General features: G+C 36.3%; 1 protein-coding gene across 5 annotated transcripts in view; it reads right to left on the bottom strand.

Annotated features, from left to right (window-relative positions):
* Positions 1–27,176, bottom strand: part of EML5 (EMAP like 5) — a 185,202-nt gene that overhangs the window by 131,711 nt on the left and 26,315 nt on the right. For all 5 annotated transcript variants that reach the window (XM_055288479.2, XM_055288480.2, XM_055288481.2 and 2 more), the window contains exons 3-8: positions 22,632–22,730; positions 20,472–20,540; positions 16,836–17,021; positions 15,331–15,466; positions 12,826–13,027; positions 206–343 (exon numbers count right to left, since the gene is read on the bottom strand). In XM_055288479.2, coding sequence (XP_055144454.1) covers positions 206–343; positions 12,826–13,027; positions 15,331–15,466; positions 16,836–17,021; positions 20,472–20,540; positions 22,632–22,730 — 830 coding nt within the window. The remainder of the gene's footprint in view (positions 1–205; positions 344–12,825; positions 13,028–15,330; positions 15,467–16,835; positions 17,022–20,471; positions 20,541–22,631; positions 22,731–27,176) is intronic.

Genomic DNA, 27,176 nt, shown 5'->3' with positions numbered 1-27,176 from the left:
ACCAAGGTTTCTGAGTTTATTTTTCGGACAAAGCTATTTTTATAAATATATTTTTATACTTGATGAAATTAACATCTGAAATAGATATATTAATAAGAAGGGGAAAAGGATAAATGGGTAAAAGCAAAAAGTATTACATATTCTATATTTGGTATCACTGAAGAGAAAATTACTATGTGTTTCTATTTCTATCCTAACACCATACCTTACTCTAAGTACAGTGAATGAGCCATCCTTCATTCCAAGGGCAAGATGGATTCCATCTGCATTGACAGCTGCACAACGAATTGGTTCTTCCATATTACACCTTGCTATTAATGCATGATCTACTAGGCTCCATATCCTGTAAAATTTAATTTTAAAAATAAAAAAGAATAGTTAGCTAATGCATACTTTAATAATAAATATTTTGGTTAAAATAATCTCATCTTAATTAAGATAAATCTAGATATCTTAACTGTTTTGTGGCAAGATATTATTATCTATGAAAATGGGAACTCTTCATGCTTAAATGACAGAAGTTGACAGAATCTTTTGCTTTTAATTTTTTTTGGTGACATCAAGTCACTCTGTCACTCAGGCTGGAGTGCAGTGGCATGATCATCGCTTACTATAACCTTGACCCCATGGGCTCAAGCGATCCTCTAGCCTCAGCCTCATAAGAAGCTGGGACAACAGGAATGTGCCACCGAACCTGGCTACATTTTGTTGTTGTTGTTGTTGTTGTTTTGGTATCCTTTTAGCACAGCTATAGTGTCACTGCATAATAAACACAATGTTTCGCCATCTGATTGAATAACAGTAAAGTCCATGCTCCATTGCACCTTAAAATGTAACATTCTAAGTCCAATTTTATCTTTTTCATCTCATTTCAACATGATGAGTATGCACTGGTGATAAATAATAATGTCACCATATGGTAATGCACATAGCGCTCAAAATTCTGTCAAGTTGTAACTGTGTCACTGAAATTTCTAATGAGCTGAGGAGCAGTGCAAAGTGATGTGAGTGTACCATCTCTTTCCCAACAGCTCAACTCTGCATCTGTAGTGTGATACACTGATTTATTTTTATTTTTAATTATACTTAGTTTTAGGGTACATGTGCACAACATGCAGGTTTGTTACATATGTATACATGTGCCATGATGGTGTGCTGCACCCATTAACTCATCATTTAACATTAGGTATATCGCCTAATGCTATCCCTCCCCCCTCCCCCAACCCTACAACAGGCCCTGGTATGTGATGTTCCCCTTCCTGTGTCCATGTGTTCTCATTGTTCAATTACCACCTATGAGTGAGAACATGTGGTGTCTGGTTTTTTGTCCTTGCGATAAATCGTTTGCTGAGAATGATGGTTTCCAGCTTCATCCATGTCCCTACAAAGGACATGAACTCATCCTTTTTATGGCTGCATAGTATTCCATAGTGTATATGTGCCCACATTTTCTTAATCCAGTCTATCATTGTTGGACATTTGGGTTGGTTCCAAGTCTTTGCTATTGTGAATAGTGCCACAGTAAACATACGTGTGTGTGTCTTTCTAGCAGCATGATTTATAATCCTCTGGGTATATACCCAGTAATGGGATGGCTGGGTCAAATGGTATTTCTAGTTCTAGATCCTTGAGGAATCACCACACTGACTTCCACAATGGTTGAACTAGTTTACAGTACCACCAACAGTGTAAAAGTGTTCTGATTTCTCCAGCACCTGTTGTTTCCTGACTTTTTAATGATCACCATTCTAACTGGTGTGAGATGGTATCTCATTGTGGTTTTGATTTGCATTTCTCTGATGGCCAGTGATGATGAGCATTTTTTCATGTGTCTTTTGGCTGCATAAATGTCTTGTTTTGAGAAGCGTCTGTTCATATCCTTCGCCCACTTTTTGATGGGGTTGTTTTTTTCTTGTAAATTTGTTTGAGTTCTTTGTAGATTCTGGATATTAGCCCTTTGTCAGATGAGTAGATTGCAAAAATTTTCTCCCATTCTGTAGGTAGCCTGTTCACTCTGATGGTAGTTTCTTTTGCTGTGCAGAAGCTCTTTAGCTTAATTAGATCCCATTTGTCAATTTTGGCTTTTGTTGCCATTGCTTTTGGTGTTTTAGACATGAAGTCCTTGCCCATGCCTATGTTCTTAATGGTATTGCCTAGGTTTTCTTCTAGGGTTTTTATGGTTTTAGGTCTAACATTTAAGTCTTTAATCCATCTTGAATTAATTTTTGTAAAAGGTGTAAGGAAGGGATCCAGTTTCAGTTTTCTACATATGGCTAGCCAGTTTCCCCAGCACCATTTGTTAAATAGGGAATCCTTTCCCCATTTCTTGTTTTTGTCAGGTTTGTCAAAGATCAGATAGTTGTAGATATGTGGCATTATTTCTGAGGGCTCTGTTCTGTTCCATTAGTCTATATCTCTGTTTTGGTACCAGTACCATGCTGTTTTGGTTACTGCATTTCCAACTGAGGTACTGGGTTCATCTCACTGGGGAGTGTCGGACAGAGGGTGCAGGACAGTGGGTGCAGCGCACTGTGCGTGAGTCAAAGCAGGGTGAGGAATCGCCTCACCTGGGAAGTGCAAGGGGTCAGGGAATTCCCTTTCCTAGTCAAAGAAAGGGGTGACAAACGGCACCTGGAAAATTGGGTCACTCCCACCCTAATACTGTGCTTTTCCAGTGGTCTTAGCAAACGGCACACCAGGAGATTATATCCCGCACCTGGCTCGGAGGGTCCTATGCCCACGGAGCCTCACTCATTGCTAGCACAGCAGTCTGAGATCAAACCGCAAGGTGGCAGCGAGGCTGGGGGAGGGGTGCCCGCCACTGCCGAGGCTTAAGTAGGTAAACAAAGCACCTGGGAAGCTCAAACTGGGTAGAGCCCACCGCAGCTCAAGGAGGCCTGCCTGCCTCTGTAGACTCCACCTCTGGGGGGCAGGGCATAGCCAAACAAAAGGCAGCAGAAACCTCTGCAGACTTAAATGTCCCTGTCTGACAGCTTTGAAGAGAGTAGTGGTCCTCCCAGCATGCAGCTGGAGATCTGAGAATGGACAGACTGCCTCCTCAAGTGGGTCCCTCACCCCTGAGTAGCCTAACTGGGAGGCACCCCCCAGAAGGGGCAGACTGACACCTCACACGGCCGGGTACTCCTCTGAGACAAAACTTCCAGAGGAATGATCAGGCAGCAACATTTGCTGTTCACCAATATCCGCTGTTCTGCAGCCTCCGCTGCTGATACCCAGGCAAACAGCGTCTGGAGTGGACCTCCAGCAAACTCCAACAGACCTGCAGCTGAGGGTCCTGACTGTTAGAAGGAAAACTAACAAACAGAAAGGACATCCACACCAAAACCCCATCTGTATGTCACCATCATCAAAGACCAAAGGTAGATAAAACCACAAAGATGGGGAAAAAACAGAGCAGAAAAACTGGAAACTCTAAAAATCAGAGCACCTCTCTTCCTCCAAAGGAAAATAGCTCCTCAACAGCAATGGAACAAAGCTGGACGGAGAATGACTTTGTCGAGTTGACAGAAGAAGGCTTCAGACGATCAAACTACTCTGAGCTAAAGGAGGAAGTTCGAACCCATGGCAAAGAAGTTAAAAACCTTGATTTTTCTTTTTTTTTGAGATGGAGTTTTGTTCCTGTTGTCCAGGCTGGAGTGCAATGGTGTGATCTCGGCTCACTGCAACCTCCGCCTCCCCGGTTCAAGCGATTCTCCTGCATCAGCCTCCCAAGTAGCTAGGATTACAGGCATGCACCACCACACCTGGCTAATTTTGTATTTTTAGTGGAGACAGGGTTTCTCCATGTTGGTCAGGCTTGTCTCGAACTCCCAACCTCAGGTGATCCACCTGCCTTGGCCTCCCAAAGTGCTAGGATTACAGGTGTGAGCCACCGCACTCACCAATAGAATGCATTTTTAAACAATGTAGTAACATTGATTCTTTCACTTTTAGCTAGGTTATTTCTACCCTGACCAAAGGGAGAGAGTGTGTGTGTGTAGACACACCTATGTATATATCCTTATGTACATATAGTCTAGTGTTTAAAACTATCCAAATTCAGAATCTGTTCCAGACTACAGTGCTAGAAATCAACAACAAAAAAGATAACTAGAAGATACCCATTGTTTGAAAATTAAGAATTATACTTCCATATAATCTAAAAGACAAAGACAAAGATGAACTCTTAATGAATTGTTACTATTTTGAAGTAAGTTATAAAACTCCTTAAAATCAAAACTTGTGAAATATAGCTGAAACAGTACTTAGGAGGAACTTTTGGGAGCTTTAAATGCATATACAATTGGCCCTCTGTATCCATGGGTTCTGCAACAACAGATTCAACCAACCATGGATGGAAAATGTAGTTAGGCCTATGATGGTTGCATCTGTACTGAACATGTGGACTTTTTCTTCTTGTCATTATTCCCCAAACAATATAGTATAACAACTATTTACACAGCACTTATACTGTATTAGGTATTATAAGTAATCTAGAGATTTAAAGTACAGTTGACCCTTGAATAATGCACGGGTTAGAGGCACCAATCCCCATGCCATCAAAAAGCCATGTCTAACGTTTAACTCTCCAAAAACTTAACTACTAATAGCCTACTGTTGACTGAAGTCTTATCAATAACACAAACAGCTGTTTAACATATACTTTGTGCATTATATGTACTAATGCTGTATACTTACAATAAAGTAAGCTAGAGAAAACATAAGAAAATCATAAGGAAGAGAAAATATAATTGTTATTAAGTAGAAGTGGATCATCATAAAAGTCTACATCCTCATCTTCACATTGTGTAGGCTGAGGAGGAGGAAGAAGAGAGGCTTGTCTTACGATCTCAGGGGTGGCAGAGGTGGAAGAAAATCCACCTATAAGTGGACCCATGCAGTTCAAACCTGTGTTGTTCAAGGAGTAACTGTATTTTGGAGGATGTTCAAATTATATATCATTTTATATAATGGACTTGAACATCCACAGATTATGGTATCTGCAGGGGGTCTTGGAAGTAATCTCCCCCAAAAATAGCAAGGAATAACTACATTATAAATAAACAAAGGCTAAAATTTAACAAATAGGCATCTACCCCCAAGACATTAGAAAAAGATCAGCAAAACTAAGATTTTCTAAATGCTTTTATAGTATTTTTAAAATTGTTACTAGTTTATAGGAAAAATGATTTTTTTATATTGTTTTCATATCCAGAAAATTTGCTAAATTCTCTTTTCAATTCCAGTAATTCATCTTTGGATTTTTCTATATATATATAAACACATCATATATATATATATAACCAACTGAGAATGGCAGTTGTTTTTTCCTTTCCAATCTGTGTGCGTGTATCTGTACATATATATATACACATATATATGCTATACACATATACATTTGGCCTTACTATATTGACCAAGACTTCTAGTCTATAGCTGAACAGAATGGTGAAAATGAGCGTAACTGTCTTTTTTCTGATTTCAAAGGAAAATCTTCAATACTTCAACATTAAATATGATATTTGCTGGTGACATTCTACGCTCTTACTACAAGGGAGAACAAACCATGTCCTGTGGGCCAAACCAGGCCTGCTGCCTATTTTTGTACAGTCTGAAAGCTAGGAATAATTTTTACATTTTTAAATGGTTGAAAAAAATGTTTTAATAAAATTTTGAAACACAAGAAAATTATTTGAAATTCTACTTTCTGTATCTGTAAATAAAGTTTTATGGAAGTACAGGCATATACTTATTTGGTTTTTTGTTTTGTTTTGTTTTGTTTTTTTGAGACAGAGTCTCACTTTGTCGCCCAGGCTGGAGTGCTGGCGCAATCTTAGTTCACTGCAACCTCCGCCTCCCAGGTTCAAGTGATTCTCGTGGCTCACCCTCCTGAGTAGCTGGGATTACAAGCATGTGCCACCATGCCCAGCTTATTTTTCTATTTTAGTAGAGACAGGGTTTTGCCATGTTGGCCAGGCTGGTCTTGAACTCCTGGCCTCATGTGATCCACCTGCCTCAGCCTCCCAAAGTGCTGGGATTACAGGCATGAGCCACCACACTCGGTCTTTTTTTTTTTTTTTTTTTTAATGTATTGTCTATGGCTTACATACTATCTTTGTATCACACTACAGAGGCAGAGTTGAGATACTGGGAAAGAGATGATACACTCTCATCACTTTGGACTGCTCCTCAGTACATTACAATTTTCAGTGACACAGTTACAACTTGACAGAATTTTGAGGGCTATCTGTATTACCATATAGTGACATTTTGTTATTATTTTCGTTTACCAATGTATATTCATACTGGACTTAGAATGTTACATTTTTAAGGCACAATGGAGCATGGACTATACTGTTATTGAATTAGATGGCAAAGCATTAGGTTTATTATGCAATGACACTGTAGCTGTGCTAAAAGGATACAAATATACATTATCAGACTAAGTACTCATCACAATTTTTCCAACTCATAAGAAAGCTCAGAAAAATTAGAAAATTTAAAACAGAATATCTCATCACAGAAGTTATTCACAAATTTAAAAATACAATGAGGGTGCAAGAGAAGTAAATTTCTGAGTGGTTGATTTGTTAGCCAAGCAAGGAAAGCTACTTACTGGTAATGAATTACTTAAATCATTTTGAATTGCAGCAGCTTAAGAAATATGTCCAGAGAAAACAGACTTGTTTAAGACTGTTAGCCTTTCTGTGAGAACAGTTGCTCCAAAAGTTGAGAATATTGGGAACACTACCAATAATTAGTTTAAAAACACAACAAATAATTTTGAGTGGTTTTCCTTGATTCTTCATGAGTTAACAGATGTTACAGGTACTACTCAATTGTTTATTTGGGGAGTCAACGCAAAGTGTGAAGTGACAAGAATTTGCTTTTATGAATAGTCTGCACGAAACAACTACAGACAAGAATTTATTCAAAATCATTGAGAAAACACTAATTCAATGCAACCTAAATTGGAATCTGCTAAGATGAATTATAACTAACTGATGGTGGGAAAAAAGTATGTATAGAAAAAAATGGCTTAAAGAAATTTACACAGATTATGAAAACGTAAGGGGTTTAAAGCCTGTGCTTATTCATTGTATTATTCTTTAGCACGTACTTAGCAAAGAAAAAAATAAGACTCTCTCTTGTTTTTTTTAACCAATAGCATTAATGGTGAACTTCATTTGCTCCTGTGGATTTAACCACTGTCAGTTCTGTGAATTTATGTTTTGTAGTTATAACAGCTGCTTTAATGTTTATTATTGTTATACTTTTAAGTTCTAGGGTACATGTGCACAATATGCAGGTTACATATGTATACATGTGCCATGTTGGTTTGCTGCACCCATTAACTCGTCATTTACATTAGGTATATCTCCTAATGCTATCCCTCCCCGCTCCCCCCACCCCACCACAGCCCCCGTTGTGTGATATCCCCCTTCCTGTGTCCAAGTGTTCTCATTTTTCAATTCCCACCTATGAGTGAGAACTTGTGGTGTTTGGTTTTTTTGTCCTTGAGATAGTTTGCTGAGAATGATGGTTTCCAGCCTCATCCATGTCCCTACAAAGGACATGAACTCATCCTTTTTTATGGCTGCATAGTATTCCATGGTATATATGTACCACATTTTCTTAATCCAGTCTATCATTGATGGACATTTGGGTTGGTTCCAAGTCTTTGCTATTGTGAACAGTGCTACAACAAACATATGTGTGCACGTGTCTTTATAGCAGCATGATTTATAACCCTTTGGGTATATACCCAGTAATGGGATGGCTGGGTCAAATGGTATTTCTAGCTCTAGATCCCTGAGGAATTGCCACACTGTCTTCAACAATGGTTGAACCAGTTTACAGTCCCACCAACAGTGTAAAAGTGTTACTATTTCTCCACATCCTCTCCAGCACCTGCTGTTTCCTGACTTTTTAATGATCACCATTCTAACTGGTGTGAGATGGTACCTCATTGTGATTTTGATTTGCATTTCTCTGATGGCCAGTGATGATGAGCATTTTTTCATGTGTCTGTTGGCTGCATAAATGTCTTCTTTTGAGAAGTGTCTGTTCATATCCTTTGCTCACTTTTTGATGGGGTTGTTTTTTTCTTGTAAATTTGTTTGAGTTCTTTGTAAATTCTGGATATCAGCCCTTTGTCAGATGAGTAGAGTGCAAAAATTTTCTCCCATTCTGTAGGTTGCCTGTTCACTCTGATGGTAGTTTCTTTTGCTGTGCAGAAGCTCTTTAATCAGATCCCATTTGTCAATTTTGGATTTGTTGCCATTGCTTTTGGTGTTTTAGACATGAAGTCCTTGCCCATGCCTCTGTCCTGAATGGTATTGCCTAGGTTTTCTTTTAGGGTTTTTATGGTTTTAGGTCTAACATTTAAGTCTTTAATCCATCTTGAATTAATTTTTGTAAAAGGTGTAAGGAAGGGATCCAGTTTCAGCTTTCTACATATGGCTAGCCAGTTTTCCCAGCACCATTTATTAAATAGGGAATCCTTTCCCCATTTCTTGTTTTTGTCAGGTTTGTCAAAGATCAGATGGCTGTAGATGTGTGGTATTATTTCTGAGGGCTCTGTTCTGTTCCATTGGTCTATATCTCTGTTTTGGTACCAGTACCATGCTGTTTTGGTTACTATAGCCTTGTAGTATAACTTGAAGTCAGGTAACATGATGCCTCCAGCTTTGTTCTTTTGGCTTAGGATTGTCTTGGCAACGCGGGCCCTTTTTTGGTTCCATATGAACTTTAGTTTTTTCCAGTTCTGTGAAGAAAGTCATTGGTAGCTTGATGGGGATGGCATTGAATCTATAAATTACCTTGGGCAGTATGGCCATTTTCAGCTCTGTGAATTTTTGCCAGATACAGAAGCAGAAAATCCTGACTTGCGCTAACACAGCAGTTAAATGGCTTAGCAGTGGTTAAGTTTTGTTGTGATTTTCTGATCTCAGAACCAAGATTGAAATTTTTCTGAATTATGAAGAATTGGTCTCTTTCTTTCTTTTGAGACGGAGTCTCGCTGTTTCCCAGGCTGGAGTCCAGTGGCGCGATCTCAGCTCATTGCGACTTCTGCCTCCCGGGTTCTAGTGATATTATTAAACACTGAATGGATTTGGAAATTAGCTTCTCCTGAAGACTCAATACTGTTACCTAATGAACTCATCCTAAAATTATAAGGCAAAAGCAGTACAATGTAATGTGAAACTTACATTGTGGTAAAGTCATTTGAACAATTAATGCTATTTGAATAACAATATCAAGCTGCTTTATATACTTCTGTGCTATCAAAACTTAAAACAAGAAGTGAGGTCTCCATTCCCACACAAATCTGAAGCAGATATTTTTTGGAGCTTAATTTATAGCTTTAGCAGCATACGTTGGACTATCCTTCTTTGGCAAATGCTGGGTCTTGTCTGTCCCTTGTGCTCCAAGACAAAGCCATAAGCAAAGGTCAAGTTTACCCAAAGGAAAAATGCCTTCGGGGCAAAAAGCGGCTTTGGCACAATGCCCATAAATGCCCATTTTCTTTCACAAATTGGCTGGATAGCTCCTCACTATCTTGTCAGTTCTTTGAAGCTTTTAAGGTGATTGACATTTTAACTAATATCTTTACTTGTTTTCATTGGAAGTTGTTTTATTCCAAATAAATTGCCCACCAATAACAGAAACAGTAGTCTGAACAATTACTTTTTAAAGAAACAACTGTCCTATTGGCAGCAGCTCGGTGGCACTTGTTAATAGCAGTTCTACAATGAAAGGATTATGAATAGTTCCTAGCAGAGCACAGAGTGAGGTGCAGCCACCACAGTAGGTTTACAGACATATGACCTATGCCATCTCCCATCCCCCAAAAATAGACTGGCACAATGACAGTAAATGGCATGACTGATTAGCGTACCATGAAAAACATCAATAATTATCTGGAAACAATTAGGTTGACTCCCCATCTTACTCCTTACACTAAAGGAAGCTTTACATAGATTAGGAGTTAAACATAAAAACATAACCACTAATGTACTGGAAGAATATATTGAAAATTCTTAAAAAATAATTTTGGGGAAGATTTCTCTATGATAGAATCCTGGAAGTCATGAAAGAAAATACTGATAAATTCAGCTATATAAAAAATAACAACAACAACAACAACAAGAATTTTTGCTTACCTAAAACAACCTACACGAAGTAAAAAAAAAAGCAAGTAACAAACTATTGAAATTACTTGCAATTTACATTATAGGCAAAGAGTTAACATCCATAATATATAAAGAGCTGCTAAAAGTAAAGGAGAAAAAGATCAACAACCCCACAGAAAAAATGGCAAGAAATGTGGAAAGTTTATAGAAAGGATTCTAGGGAACCACCTAACTTTTTAAAATTGGTAAATATAGGAAAGAATTAAGCACTTTTCTGCCTTTATTATAGCCAGGATAAACAAATAATTGATGAGAAGAAATTCTCTTTACAGAAATATTACAGCTAACAAATGAATAATGAGTGATATATGTAAGTATTAGAATGCCACCATTTGAAACTCTTATTAAAATGATAGATTTAGGCCATGCATTCTCAACGGGGCAATATTTACTGAAAGGGGGTAAAAATGAATTCTTAGGGGTAAAATATCTTAAATATTACAATGGTTTGCATTCTCTTAAGGGGCCACAATACAAAAAGAGATACACAGTTGTCTGTGGTCTTAAAATTTCAAAGAGAGGGTGTGATCAAGAAAAAAATGTAAGAAAGTGACAATGAAAAAAGGTTGAGAAATACTGATCTAGACAATAATCATCAATGGTTGCTACTAGAAAAAACAGAGACTACACATTACATACCATCAAGTGGGAGTACACTACCACCTAGGAAATATCCTGAAAATTCATAACTGTATTTCATCAAACCTCTAAATCTAACTACCAATTTACAGGATACAGGATACAAAGACTATGTTAAAACACACTATGGGTATGCAATTAGCCAAAACCAGAATGTGGGAAACCCTGAATAAACTGTAAGAAGAACAAAAAGGGAAGGAAGAAAGCTGTAGAATAAAAGAGACTGAAAAGACATATCAACAAACGCAATATATGAAGCTCATTTGGGTCCTGATTTTAAGAAATCATAAAAATATTTTATGAGACAATCTGGAATTTCTATACTAGCTAGATACAGAACACTGTGTGATAACAGTATTGTGGTGATGTTTGAGATACCTTTTAAAGGTACAAACGGAAATATTTACAGATGAAATCGGGGGAAAAAAAGACAAACTGGGGGAAACAAATCTCAATTCCTAAAATTGATCAGGGGTTCTCAAACTTTTGAGTATATCGTAGTCACTTGGAAGGCTTCTGAAATCACAAATTGCTCTGGTATTAGGTCCTGTAAAAGGCCTGAGAATTTGCATTTCTCACACATTCTTAGGTAATGCTGACGTTGCTCATCTAGGAACCACACTTTGAGAACCACTATCACAGACAAGGTTTCTAATTTCTTTAATACATAAACAGATATCATTAGATCTTATTTAAAATCAAGTAGAGAAAAAGATCCATGAACTAATAGAAAATAGGCAAAGAGCTTGAACAGGTCAAAGAAAAAAATGTCCTCTAAACATATAAAAACATACTCAACAACCCTAAATAAAAGAGAAATACATATTTTCAAAATATAACAAGGTATTATTTTTCACCCTTTGGGATTATAATTAGTTCTGTTAAGGGTGTGAGAAAACAGGCACTGGCAATATATTCACAATAGGTGTATAAATTGTTGCTGCCTCTATGTAAGGCCTTACCTATCAAAATTTAAAATGCACACATCCTTTGACTACTGCTAAACATTTATCAGAGATATTCACACATGTAGAAAATGACAAATGTATAATGATATTCACTGCAAGCCCTGTATTTCTAAAATACACAAAACTGGAGGAAACTAATCTTCCATCAGTAATGGATTAGTTGAATAAATTACAGTATATCCATGCAGTGAAATATTGTATTCCTGTTAAAAAGAAGGAGGTGTCCAGGCGCGGTGGCTCACGCTTGTAATCCCAGCACTTTGGGAGGCCAAGGCAGGTGGATCACGAGGTCAGGAGATCGAGACCAGGTGAAACCCTGTCTCTACTAAAAATATAAAAAATCAGCCAGGCGTGGTGGTGGGCGCCTATAGTCCCAGCTACTCAGAGAGGCTGAGGCAGGAGAATGGTGTGAACCCGGGAGGCGGAGCTTGCAGTGAGCCGAGATTGCGCCACTGCACTCCAGCCTGGGCAACAGAGTGAGACTCCGTCTCAAAAAAAAAAAAGAAGGAGGTAGTTCTGTACATTCTGATTCTGATATGGAACAAACTCCATATCATATATTTGTAAGAAAAAATATTACTAATAATTCTATTAATTTTCAGTACTTACTACTTATGTTCATTTCTTATACCATGAGCTAATAAAGTTTTAATCGGAGTATTTTTTCTTTTTTTTTTTGAGATGGAGTCTCACTCTGTTGCCAGGCTGGAATGCAGTGCCACGATCTCGGCGCACTGCAACCTTCGCCTCCTGGGTTCAAGCAATTCTCCAGCCTCAGCCTCCCAAGTAGCTGGGATTACAGGCGCCCACCACCACGCCCAGCTAATTTTTGTATTTTTAGTAGAGACGGGGTTTCACCATGTTGGCCAGGATGGTCTCAATCTCTTGACCTTGTGATCCGCCCACCTTGGCCTCCCAAAGTGCTGGGATTACAGGCGTGAGCCACGGCGCCTGGCCATGTTTTCTTTATGTTTATCTAAGGATACATTCCAGCCTATGGAATTACTTTATAATTTGCTTACCTGACCGAACGATCATCACTTCCAGTCACAGCCAAAGGTTTAGTAGGATGGACAGCAAGTGCCCAAAGTTCACCTTCACAATGCCCTTGCATAATTAGAAAAGGTTTATTTCTTTCTTGCACCACAATTTCAAAAATTTCACTGTCCTGTGTTCCAACTAGAATGTGGTCACCTCGCCAACACACACTCCTTACAGACAAACCTAGTAAAAAGTAAATTGTATTTAATATATAATGCTGTAATAATGGTAGCAGCAGGAGGCAGACAAATCCCTACACAGATAGGGGCAAGTCCCGGTGAAATCCAACCTTCAAACCTAAAACAGTTTAAAGCCTGAAAGCCAAGCTGCAAGTCTCAGATAAATCCACGGACCAACTGAAAACGTCTATTCCCATTTGGTGCACTTTCCTCTGATTGATCCCCACCTTTCACCTACTTTACACATATTTACCCTTCCCTAATTGGTTTTTTATAGTGTTGTGCCCATCTCTGAGTGGTGCCTTTTTAAAGCCTTTTTTGCATACTCACAAACCCATCAGAATGCAATCCTCCATTCTGAACCCATAAAAGCTCCAGACTCAGCCATATTTGGGGACTGCCCACCTTTGGGTAGGGGGTTGGGGGCGGGGAGACTACCTGACTTCAGCTCATCTCGGGTACCCTCTCCACTGAGAGCTGTTTTGTCACTCAATAAAACTCTTTGCCTTGCTCACCTGCCAGCTGTCAGTATAACCTCTTTCTTCTTGGATGTGGGACAAGAACTCGGAACTCACCAGTGAGTACAGACAGAGGTGTAACCCTGTAGCACTCCCCTCCTACTTGACAAGCAACAGGAGGGGGAGCCGCTGGGCACCATATGCCCCCGTTTATTAGGCAGGACTGAAAGAGCTATTAACATGCTGTAACACCCCCTTCGGGGCTTCAGGGTTGCTGAAGTCCCCAACTTTTTTAGGTGCCACCACATTCCCTTCAACCAGACGCCAATGCCCAAGGCAGAAGCAGGTCACAGCACACCCAGCCCAGCCACGGGCTGAGCATGGATCCTGCAGCAAATGTGGGATCCAGCCAGAGTGTAAGCCAAGCGCAGCCTGCCAGGCCAAGTGGGCAGGGTACCTCCTGGCGAGCCTGGAGCCCAGTGCAGCCCTGGACAGGGGCATTGCCAGCCATGGAGGTCTCCAGCTGGCAAGGTGGCACCCAAAATATCCTGTGTCAATAATTCCAATCTTCCTAAATTGAAGTTAATTTTGTACCTTTTATATTTTAGATGTGAGACAGAAGAAATATATAAGTCCTTGATCTATACTCACATTTTCTTCAATTGTCCATGTTGTTTTCTACATGAAATATTTGTCTTTTTATGTATCTAGTTCCTACCCATCCTTCAAGACATGTACTCTTCTTCCTTCTCCCTTGTAGACAACTCTAGCCATGTCTACTTGCTCAGCCAGTCTTTTAACACTTCAGTCTGCATTGTTCAATAACTACTCAATTAGTAAATTACCTTTATAGAATTGTATTCTTTTCCTTCTAATAATCTTTTTTCTTGTCTACATTTCTTCAATATACTCATAATATCATTAAAAAGAGAGAATTTTACTTTTTCTGCATACGCCTCAATGTCTTTTGTAATCTTAGCAAAGCTACGTGTTTTTCAGTTTTCTCAAGTGTGTTACATGGCCAATATAAAGACACCGTGTACCCTCACAATGTTCTCGTGAGGATCAGATAAGAAAAAGTCTCAAATTATTTTGTAAGCTTTAAAGCACAATAATGTTTAGCAAAACTAATGAAAATAGAATAACAACATTTACATGCTTATTATGTGCTATCCTTATAAACATTTTAGAAATATCAATTCATTTGATCCTATATCCTAAATAATATATTTATTCTTATTCTCCTCATTTACAGTGAGGGTAAATTATCAGCCCAAGGTCACACAACTTGTAGGTGACTGGAATATCATTTAAACACAAACCTGTGGGTAGCTTTTATAGTAAAAGATCCTGTTTTATTACATCAATTTTTTTTAATCCCCAAGAGAAAAAAAAATCCCCCAATTGCTGATAAATTTGGATGAAGGAAAAATACATCTAATCACATTCAAATCGTCCTGAACAAAAGTTCCCCAACCCTCAACATTTACCCTCAACTGTTTATTTAGGATAGCTTATTTGTTAAATAGTTATATTTAGCATTCTAATAGTGAAATACTTTCAAAATCTAAAGATACCTAAGTGAGTACCTCTCACATCTCTCTATAGGTCCCATTATAATAGACATTAGACTTATGAAAGAATCTTTCTCCTAACAATGAACCTAAACTCTTTACAGACAAAATTTCTCCTTAATAGAAGAATTTCAATCAAATGCATACAGGGTGAAGAGGCAAATGTAAGTCTTCTTTATATTTACAAAACTTACATTTATACTCACTGAAAGAAAGAGATAATCTTTGGGAAGTTTAGAGTTTGTCTAGTTCTAAGACATTTGTTTTGTTATTACCTTTGTATCCCTGGTCTGTTTCCCTGAGATCAATCACAGTAATTGGTTTAAAAGTTAAATCCCAAAGACGAATACAACCATCTCTGCCACCAGTAGCAAAGCCTTCTTCACAAGCATTCATGCTAAAAATTCCTGCCTAGAAGAGGAAATAAAATAATTTAACAACAAATGTTTTTTAGAACATCTACTATATGAAGGTAGAAGCCCTTTTAAACCAATTTAACAATATTTTGGTAGGATATAAGAATAAACAAATACATCCGAAAACACAAAAGAAAATCTAGAAGTAAGTCCATAGGAACTTAATACAGTTGCCCCTTGTGGATTTGAACTTCACTGGCTCACTTATATGGATTTTTTTCAATAAATACAGTCAGCTCTGCATCCACAGTTCCATATCAACAATGAAACCCAGAACAAAATACAATCTTTGTGGGATGCAAAACCCACAGATAGGGAGGGCTTTACATATGCAGGTTTCCCAGGGCAAGACTTGAGTATGTGCAGATTTTGGTATCTGTGGTCCTGGAGCCAATCCCCCCAAAATATCAAGGCATGATTATATATAACCAAGGTGGTATTTAATTATATGGATATAACATAAAAGAAAATAGATTTAAGCCCTATACCACATGTAAAAATGAATTACAGATGAACTTATAACTATTTATAACTAAATATAAAAAATAAAACAGAAATACTAGAAAAATTCAGAATAACATTTAGATAACTTTGGGCTGTGAGAGACTTTTCTATGCATGGCAGATCACCCACAAGTTTTAAATTTGTTCATATGAGAAAAGATGTAATAAGCAAAGACAAACAGATTGGAGAAATATTTGCAACATGTATGACTGTCAAAAGATTAATAACCCTAACACTCAAATGAATAAAGGAAAGAAAAACAATTCAACAACCACAAAAAAAATAAAAAATAAAAAAGCAAAGGGTAGGAAAACCCAATTAATAGAAATTTAATGCACTGAGGACTTTTCTACATGAAGATCTTGCTGTTAACAACATGGTGGCTTTGTGCTATCTAGCTCCCTTTACTTTGTAAGGGGGACCCAACTGCTAAAAAGCTCAAACCAAAAAACACTAAAAATTTAAACAGATTTCTTTTTTAGTTTAGTAAGTTATTTACACAAAAATTTAATTGCCTCTGGTAAATTAGCCTCAAGAGCACTAGCTTTATTCTGGTGTCGTTAATCTAGAATACTTTTAGATTGAAGTCAACAAGCTTTTTTTCAACACTACTCTTCAGAAAGACACCATACTAAAGCAATAGCTTTAACAAGATACTAATTATACTCATGTAATAAATATCAATGAGTCTAATTGATTTCTTCATTGAAATCTTGAAAACAAATAGATAATTCAGTTAGAAAAGCATTTTCAAGCAACCAAACTGACTAGAAACAATATACTACGTTATGCAGTCTGTCATTCTAAGACAAGGTTAAGTAACACACATTAAAGTGTTTAAAATACTTAAATATACTTACAGCATGGGCTCCTTGTATTGTTCGTATAAGATTGATTCCTTTCCAAACATATATATCCCCATTGAGTGCACCAGAATATGTTAATTCATCCCTTGCACAGGCTAGGCACAGTATTGTCTGAAGGTCACCCGTCTTACCAAAGACACCTCGTTTTGGGGTCAGAGCATTTCCACATAAACTCCAGAACTAAAAGGTATATAGTATAATCAAATTACCAAAGAATTCTTAGAAAATAAAGTAAAACATTCCCAATATTTTGATGCTATATTAGAGCAGTGAGCTAAAAATTAACTAAGAAATTGCCTTATGATAAAATAGCATTCAACGTTCAGATTCTCATCCTAGTGTTGTCCAAAGCTACATTATAGCACAGCTATATAGTCACTGGTTTCAATTCTTATCTGTAAGAATAAGGGGTTTGAATCAGATTATTTTTAAAATATGCTATGCTTTCCTTAGGTTTCTGAAAAGAAATCTACCTAAAACTTAGATTAAGCCAGGCACAGTGGCTCATGCCTGTAATCCCAGCACTTTGGGAGGCCAAGGTAGGCAGATCAACTGAGGTCAGAAGTTTAAGACCAGCCTGGCCAATATGACGAAGTCCCATCTCTACTAAAAAATACAAAAATTAGGCGAGTATGGTGGTGCATGCCTGTAATCCCAGCTACTCGGGAGGCTGAGGCACGAGAATCGCTTGAACTCAGGAGGCAGAGGTTGCAGTGAGCCAAGAGTGCACCACTGCACTCCAGCCTGGGCACAGAGTGAGACTCTGTCTCAAGAAAAAAAAAAAATCGGTTAAAAAGTTGGGAATGGGTTAGCAATGAAAATGAAGATAAGTCATCACAGACTAAGAAGAAAAAGGACCAAATCTAATGTACTCTCTCTGACAGAAACATTAAAGATAGGAAAAAAGGAGTATGCTACAGCTCACAGTAACTACAGCTCACTGTAACTATAATATTTGATATTTTCAAAGCTGAGCAATTGCTTTGCTTGTAAAGCTTAAAAAAAAAGATAGATGTCCATGTGGAATGATTTGTTCATTCTTGGGAGAAAATAAGAAGTTAAACATGAATCTTCATTACCAGGGTTTTTGTTCTATTAGGTGGAATTAGGTAAATTTTTATAGTTCATGGAGAGAAATTTAAAGAAAAAGGAGTTGGGGGGAAGTGGGCACAGTGGCAAATGCCTATAGTCTCAGCAACTTGGGAGGCTGAGGTGGGAGGATGGTTTGAGGCCAGGAGTTTGAGGCTACAGTGAGCTATAAATCACACCTGTGAATAGCTACTGCACTCCAGCATGGGCCACATGGTAGGATCCCATCTCTAAAAAATAAACCAAAAAAACGGGACAGGCAGAGATATATACATTAAATAGTTCTGCATAAAGAAATTAGGCCCAAAGAATAAATTCAACTTTGTAATAAGTAATTAACATTTAAAATAACATAATTTATTATCAAATATTATTATTTTAAAATTTGAAGCCTCAAAGAACTAAAAATTATGATCATTATCTATTCAAAGATCTAATGAGTACTTTAAACTTTATAATTTTTAAACTTAAAATCTCCATAATTTCTGGGTATATAAGTGGCTTGTTCTCTTTCAGAATGTCCTAATTTGAATCCATTATTTTCTTCTAGATCAGTGATTCCCCGTTAGCTTCACATTAGAATCACCTAGGGAAATTATAAAATAGGATGCCTGGACTCCCAGCTGAGATGAACTGAGACACAATCTCTGAAGCATGAAGACCAGGTATCCAAGTTATTTTGATGCTCAGCAAGAGTTAAGAACTATTGTTCTAGAATCCAAATCAATATTGACCAACAGAAATTTCAATGATGATGAAAATATTACACACACACACACACACGCTTTCCAATACAATAACCACTACCAGACACATAAGCATATGAAATGTACTGCTCGTATGACTGAGGAAATGAATTTTAAATTTCATTTAACTAATTTATGTTTAAATAGCTACGTATGGTTGGACAGTGCAGTTCTAGATCATCTCTGGGAATTAATTTCCTCACACGTATTGCCTGCAAAGAGAACTATGTTACTATTCATTTCTTCTAGCAAAGGGAAAGAAATGTAACTCATTATAAAAATATAGTTTATTTAGTTTGAGAAGATGAGCTTTTTATAAAAACCTGAAAATGGAGCGTTTAGCTTTACTATAATATAAAATAGTAAGATCTCTTTATTCATAATTAATTTGCCAATCACTTATTAAGCACTTAATATATATCAAGTACCATATCAAACATACTGTCCATCAAAGATGAACAAGACAAAAATCTCTACCTTCATAGTGCTTATATCATGTGCCGTAAAGCCCAGCATACAGCCTTTTTGGTATTAAATATTTGTCAAAAAATAAATATTTACTACTATCCATCAATCAAATCAATACCAGAATAACAAACCCAGAATTGCAGCAGCAGTGAAAGATGCACTGGAGAAAACGTAGATGGAGTTAGGCATATTGAAATAAAGAATGTGAACACAGAACCTTAATTCACTAGGAATTAACTGTTACCAGGAACTGTTATATCAGACAGTGGAAGTAAAGCAAGTTAATTCCAATTTGTTCCAATGATTTAAAAGTAACTATAAACATAATAATGAATATCACCACTGACTTTACAGGCTTCAAAATCTGAGCTGTAATTATAAAACAAAACCCAGAGCTTTCATAAACAAAGTAAATAGTGGCTCTCAAGGCTGAGAGAAGGACAAGGAGAGATTTGTTAAAGGATACAAAATTATAACTAGATGGGAGGAATAAGTTCTACTACTCTATACCACTGTAGAATGAGTATAGGTAATTTGAATATACAGTTTCAAATAGCTAGAAGGAGGATACTGAATGGTCCTAAAACAAATAAATAGCAAATGTTTGGGATGATAGCTAATTACCCTAATCTGATCACTATACATTTTTATGTATCAAAACATCACTATGTACCCATGAATATGTACTATTATTATTTGTCAAATAAAAGAATTTTTAAAGGCTGAGGTCAAATCAGGGAGCAAACACAGAAAAAGGAAAAGCAACACTTTCAGAAAGCAGACCATGTGTTAGGCACTGACAAGCACTTGAATATATACTGCCACCTTATTTAATCATCAATTCTTTGAGGATGGTAACAGCAGTCACAGTTTTAAAATGTGAAAAAAAAAAGCTCAAAGAGGTTAAATAACTCATACTAGGTTAAACAGCTAATAAATGGCAAAGCCAGGTCTACCTCATGTTGCTTCTCCCACACCATTCTATCTATGTAAATGAAAAACTCTTGTTTCCTATTCTCAACATTTTACTTTGTAAGCAAAACATGAAGAAACAGGATGGACACAGTGAATCCTACCTCACTAGACTACAAATTTCTTTGTGGAATGTGGCTTATTAATTTCCTATTCATACCTATATCCCTTACAATAGTTCAAATCAAATAATACATATATTTGTTTGATTGAACGTAAGAACAATAAAAACATTGCCATTTTAAAAATAAGTACTATCAAAATTCTGAAAGCAGGCTAAATTGTTAACAGTGCGATATATACTTAGCAGCAGAGAACTAAACGTGACTATTATAAAACAAGACCCTTCTAGTACCTTGATATGTTTTACACCACAGCTGACAAGTTTATTTGGCTGGTACAAATCCCAAGAAATATCAAATATCTGTAAACAAATCAGATTCATGATTAAAATACTTATTTCCAGAATCATTTAAAAATCCTGTCCAAAAGACCAAATGGCCCAAACTCCTAATCATAAAATATTCGTCAATAAATAATAATCAGAATCCCACACTTCAAAATCTTATGAGAAATAAAGTAAATTTGAAAATGATAAGAAATAAAAAGCATTTCTTAGTTTCTATGAACTTCAAACACTACTGGAGTAAAATTTGACATGTCTGTTTATTTTTAGTTTTTAAAACAATTTGGTCCATAAATAACAAGAATGGTTGAACAGAATTAGGGCACAAAGGGAGGTGCTTGCATAATTTCTACAGAAAAGAGATTCAGAATGGAACATGACACTTATACAGCCTAGAAATTAGAAGAAATAAGAAACACCTTTATAGCTTTCTATCACTCAGAACTATTTATGTAAAGAATCCAAACACTGATTTTACAGTAATTTTTTTCACTGTTTAAAGGTCAAAGTTAACTTATACTTAAATTTTGGGAGTCTCCAGGCTTCATTATTTTCTAAAATTCCATAAATTCTAAACACATGCAAAACATTTTGTTACAAAAGCAAACAAGCAAAAACCCAGATGAAATAAAATACGAACGAGAAACGTAATTAAACAAATGATGAAAGAAAAACTAACATTTAAAAAATAATTTATTTATTCCGCTTTCTGGTAGTCTTCATGTTTCTTTGACACCTTATCAACCTACCTCTAAAAGGTTTACATTTTTGGTATACTAAAATGTACACTTTACATTTTGGTATACTCTAAAAATTTACAAAGTGATGCTCTTTAGTGATAATGAAGAAAGAATATATATTACAGTTAATATTTAACAACTCACCATAATACAGATTATATGAAAAACATATCAATGCAACTTTGAAATATTCAACCACAATAATACTTTCAAAAACTCCATTGACAGTGTCATATTTTATAATAATGGGTCTATTTATTAAATTCCAAATAGTCATGTGCAAAATGCTTTGATCAAAGCAGGTAAGAACATGCCAGCTGTCTAATAAAATATATCCAACATTTTAATAATGGTCTAAATTGTGTGTTTGTGTGTGTGTGTGTGTGTGTGTGTGTAATAGGCCTCTCTGTGCAGCTACTAAAAACCAAATGTATTCTCCAAAATGCGAATATACACAAAATTTTCTACCCAACTTTTAGTCATAAATTCCCACCAAATAGAATCATTGGCCATGCCTCTGTGCTGGTTCAGGTTAGGATTTTACTACACATACATACACACAAATTAGACACTTTTAGGAGTTTATAACTTTTTTGATCTACATCCATAAAAATAGTATAATATTTAATTAAAAGCTGGCTATGATGTATTGTTTATATACAACTTGGAATGAGGAATATATATGCTAACAAGTTGTCAGCTAAAAATGTTAGGTCTCTAAAAAATGTAATAGTAATACGTAATTTTAAATCCACACAAGCAACATCATTTTTCACCTTAACCATAATATATATGTAACAAATTAGTGGTAAACCAAACTAAACAGATCCTAGGCTCAAACCATTCAATTTTTAAATTGAGATTTGAATAATGGGTGTCTGCATATGTCAAACCCATCAAACTTCACACCTTAAATATGTGCATCCCTATGTATATCTATTTCAATAACACTGTTTTAAAAAATGGAAATATCTTGTTTTTACTGAAGCAAACACCGGGTTAAAAGTCTTATACCTAATGTAGATGATGGGTTGATGGGTGCAGCAAACCTCCATGGCACGTGTATACCTATGTAACAAACCTGCACGTTCTGCACATGTACCCCAGAACTTAAAGTATAATACAAAAAAAGAAAAAAAGTCTTATGCCAATGCCATACATATCGAATCATGTTTCCAAGTCCTACAAAACATATGTACTCTAAGACTTTAAGAGTTTTTACATCTGTACAATTATTTACCAATTGTAAAATTTTAATTACACACAACCTATCTGGCAATAACAAAATACAGAAGAATAAAATCCCCTGAACTCTCTTCTGGTCTTTCCCTTCCAGTACTCATTAGAAATCTCAAAAGAGAATACTTACTCTATCTGTATGACCAGGAGCCATAGACAACATTTTTCCCCTTTTCCAGTCCCAAACACAAACTGCATTCTTTGAATCAAGTCCAACTGAAACCAGGCGCTGAATTATGTCCAAGTCCAGGAAGGAATAAAAATGTAAACAAATCAAAGAGAAACTAAATTATAAATAGCAAGTAAATTATACTCATGGGTTTTTATAAACATAAAACATACACACCTATATTTTATAGACCTCATAAAGGCTGAATGTATTTCACCTTGTTAGTATTTCCACATATGTATAGATCTTCACATTATGAAACAGAAGAGAGACTTCCATTTCTAACAGTAGGATTGACAAAATATCCTAAATATACCTCCTACCAAAAACTAAAAATACTAGATAAAATGTAAAATCATCTTTTTAAATGGACTGCTGAGCTGTCAAAAAATTAAGAAATCCAAGAACAAAACCAAAGTGATTTCCAGTGGGAAACCTGGAGGGTGAGAAAACACCTACACCTACTGGACTCTAAAGGCATCGGGTGAATACTTGTACCCCTGATTTCTGTGCTGTGGGCTGAGGAAGAATAGGAGACAAAGTCTAGGGCCTACCTAAGGTGGGGATTTGAATTGCAGACCGCCTCTGATTAAAGCAGCAAACTTCTCAGAAACAACAAATAACCCCTTCCTAAAGAAGCGGAGGCAACTCATGAAGAGGGAGAAACACCTCCCTGAACATTTGTAACCACAAGCATACTTCACATGGTTGCTGGCCTAAATTCACATTAAACATGAATCCTTCAACTAGGAAATTTAATTCAAAGTAGTCTTCAGGGTTGGTTGTGTCTTCAAGCAACTTCAGCAATGTGGCCCAAGCAAATATAAATCCTAAATGAAGTACCGCAACTTCGATCCATCCCTCAAAGAATTCCTACATGTAGCAATTCAATAAAAATAAGCTAAAAAAAAAAAAAAAAAAAGGCCCGGTGCGGTGGCTCACACTGTAATCCCAGCACTTTGGAAAGCCAAGGCAGGCAGATTGCTTGAGGCCAGGAGATTGAGACCAGCCTAGGCAACAAGTTGAAACCCCATCTCGACTAAAATTACAAAAATTAGCCAGGCATGGTGACGCATGCCTGTAATTCCATCTATTCGGGAGGCTGAGGCAGGGGAATCACTCGAACCCAGGAGGTGGAGGTTGCAGAGAGCTGAGGTCGCTCGACTGCACTCTAGCCTGGGAGACACAGCAACACTCTGTCTCAAAAAATAATAATAATGATAATAAGCTAAAAAAATAAACAAACCACCCCACCCACACACACACAAACACAACAAAATAAGAAACCATGAGTGAGAATGGGCAAGTCACAACAAACAGCAAAGTTGGCCTGGCAAAAAACATCAGACATGGAATTATTAGTTAACATAAAATAAGCTTAATGTGAGAAATAAGCTTAATGTGAGAAATAAAATTAAGGATTCAAAATATCTGTATATGAGCAAAGAATATGAAACTATAAAAAGTATCCAAGGAAACTTGAAGAAGCAAACGGAACTTCCGGAAACAAAAAATAAAATAAGTTAAAAATTCAGTGAAAGAGTTAAATACAAGATCAGCAGAAGATAAAAAGACAAAGTTGAAAACAGAAGTGGATAGTGAGATCGAAAGTATGAGAGAGGTTTAAAAACATAAAAGATGGACTTCTAGCCATGAAGGAGTATCAAGGTCTGAATTTACCCTCCCCTACCCGCCCCGCCATAAACAGCTAGAAACTGTACAGAATACATGAAACAAATGTTTTGAGACATTTGCAACAGGAAGTAAAGCACTGTGAACCCTGAAAGAGGAGAAAACAAATTAAGTCCTATAATCACCCCAGCTTCCAACTAGGAGGCAATTTCCAGACTATGGCACAGAAAGTTGGAATCCAAAGAGAGCCCAGTAGACTTACTAATTTGGACAAACAGAGCCTGGAGTTCAGAGAGGACAAGATGGCTAGAATTTGCAGAGCAGGAAAAGAGCTCCAGTAAAACTATCTATAGTAAGATTTGAGAATATTAATCTCTGCACGCATAGGATGAACTCTATGAGGTCATGCAAAGAAGAAATTCTACGAAAAGAACAATTACTAGAGAGCTAAAAGCAAAAAAATTCTCAGTGATCACAAAGGGCCCAGAATCACTCAAATTCTCAATAACCAGAATGAAGATATCTCTTTGAACTCGCTGGGCAGTCATTAGGAATCCTGAGGTCAGGAGGCGAGTGTCATACCTTAATAGTGAAATTATACCAGTAATTCTAGAGCAAAAGCTACTCTAGTGCTGCCTCATAAAAGTTGGAAAGCAAGCTTTTCACAAAGATGAAACTGATTCATGAGGAACTTGACTGTTTGCCAGAACAGTGTCCATATACTTTAAAAGGATATAATAAAATTACTGATAAGTGAAGAAACAGGAAACTGTGACTAATAACCTGGGGGAAAATCACTTAATAGAAATAGACTCAGGAAACCCAGAGATAATTAAAATTAGGAGACATTTGCTGTTAAAATTAACATTTTCAAGACACTCAAGAATTATCTTAAACATACCAAGAATAAAAAAATAAAAGATATAAAAGAACAACATAGAAAACTGTTACATTATCTAAAATGAAAATTTACTCCAGAGGATTAATAGCAGCTCAGACAATGATGAAAAGATAAATAAACTTGAAGACATAGCAATAGAATCCATCCAAAATAAAGTACAGAAAGAAAAAGAAAAGAAGAACGGACAGAGCTTCAATGACCTGTAGGAAAATATCGAGTGGTCTAATATATAGGTAATTATGGCTCCAGAAGGAGAGAAAAGACAGAGGAAAAGAAAAAAAAACTGAAGAAATAATAGTAAAAAGTTTCCTAAATTGATGAAACCATAAATCCACAAATATAAGACGTTCAACAAATCCCAAGCAGGATAATCATTCACACAGAAAAAACACACAAGACATATGGCAAACAAATTGCTGAAGCCATCACTAAAGGGCAAATTCTAAACAGCAGCCAGACAAAAAAGGACAACTGCTGTATGGAGGAACAAAGATTTAAAAATTATCCTAGACTGCTCATCCAAAGTGATGCAAGTTAGAAGACAATGGACAGTTTAAAGTGCTGAGGCAGAAAAAAGTCCACACAGAATTGTATACTAAGCAAAAATATCCTTTGAAAATTGAGTCAAAACAAAGTCTTTTTCAAGATAACCAAAGCTGAGAAAATGAATCATCAGTAAACCTGCACAAGATATGATCATGAAAGTTTTCTCACGCAGAAGTAAAATGATATCAAATAGAAACGATTTACACGAGAGTGTCCAAGTGGTAAATACATAAGATTTTTCTCATTAAAAAAATTTTAACAACTATTTAAGGCAAAATAACAGTTATTACGGGGTTTTCAAAATATGTAGAAGTATTAATAAAATAAATGACAATAGCACCATAAACAGAAGAAACAGCAGAATATACTTTTTCATATTCTTTCCAAATATACATGAAATATCATGAAGATCACAAAAATCTGGATTACAAAGTGTCAATAAATTTTTAAAAATTAAAATACAGAGTATGTTCTCTGACAAAAACAGAGTAACAGAATGTTATCCAGAAAATCTCCCAAATATTTGGAAATTAACAACATACTTCTAAGGAACCAAAAGGTCAAAGAAGAAATAACAAGAAAAATGTGAGGAAAAACCCACAACACATACTGTGAAAAGTACTGGTTTAGAGCAGGGGTCAGCAAAGTACAACTCTCAAGCCAAATCCTGTCTGTACCTATGTTTTTGCACATAAAATTTTACTGGACTATAGCCACACTCACTCATTCTTTCATGCATTGTCTGACTGCTTTCACACTGCACTGCAATGCAGAGCTGAGTAGTTACAGCAAAGACCAAATGGCCCACAAAGCTTAAAATATTTACTATTTCACTTATTATAGACAGCTTATCCAACAGTGGTATGGAGCATAGATTCTGGTAGCAGATTGCTGAGGTTTGAACATCATCTCTTACTAGCAGGGTGACTTTGGACAATTATTTAGCCTCCCTGTACCTTACTTTCTTCACCTATTAAATGGGGATATAAAAGTACTTCACAGGGGTCACTATGAGAATCAACATATATACTATTTAAAGGAGTTAGAGTGCCTGATATATGGTTAATGTTATTTAATGTTTGCTTCATATCATTATTATTACTGCTATTAGTTTACTATAACCATAGTTAAATGGGGACAAATAAAAATACCTCACAGGGGTTACTATGAAAATTGACATATATACTACTTAAAGGAGTTAGAGTGCCTGGTATATGACTGATGTTACATAAATGTTTGCATCATATTATTATTATATTAGTTTACCATAACCTTAATTAGCTTTAAGAACCTACGCCCTCTAACTGTCCAAATGAGAAATGCCATCTAGTACCCAATTAGTTTCTGAAAAGAAGGTTTTACTATTTAAACTCCAAAATTGGTGGAATGAATAATTTATATAAAAAGATACAGAATACAGTTTGTTA

The sequence above is a fragment of the Symphalangus syndactylus genome, chromosome 8, assembly GCF_028878055.3.
Source record: "Symphalangus syndactylus isolate Jambi chromosome 8, NHGRI_mSymSyn1-v2.1_pri, whole genome shotgun sequence".
In the NCBI taxonomy this organism is placed as follows: Eukaryota; Metazoa; Chordata; class Mammalia; order Primates; family Hylobatidae; genus Symphalangus; species Symphalangus syndactylus.
This window is presented reverse-complemented; position numbering and strand designations above follow the sequence as displayed.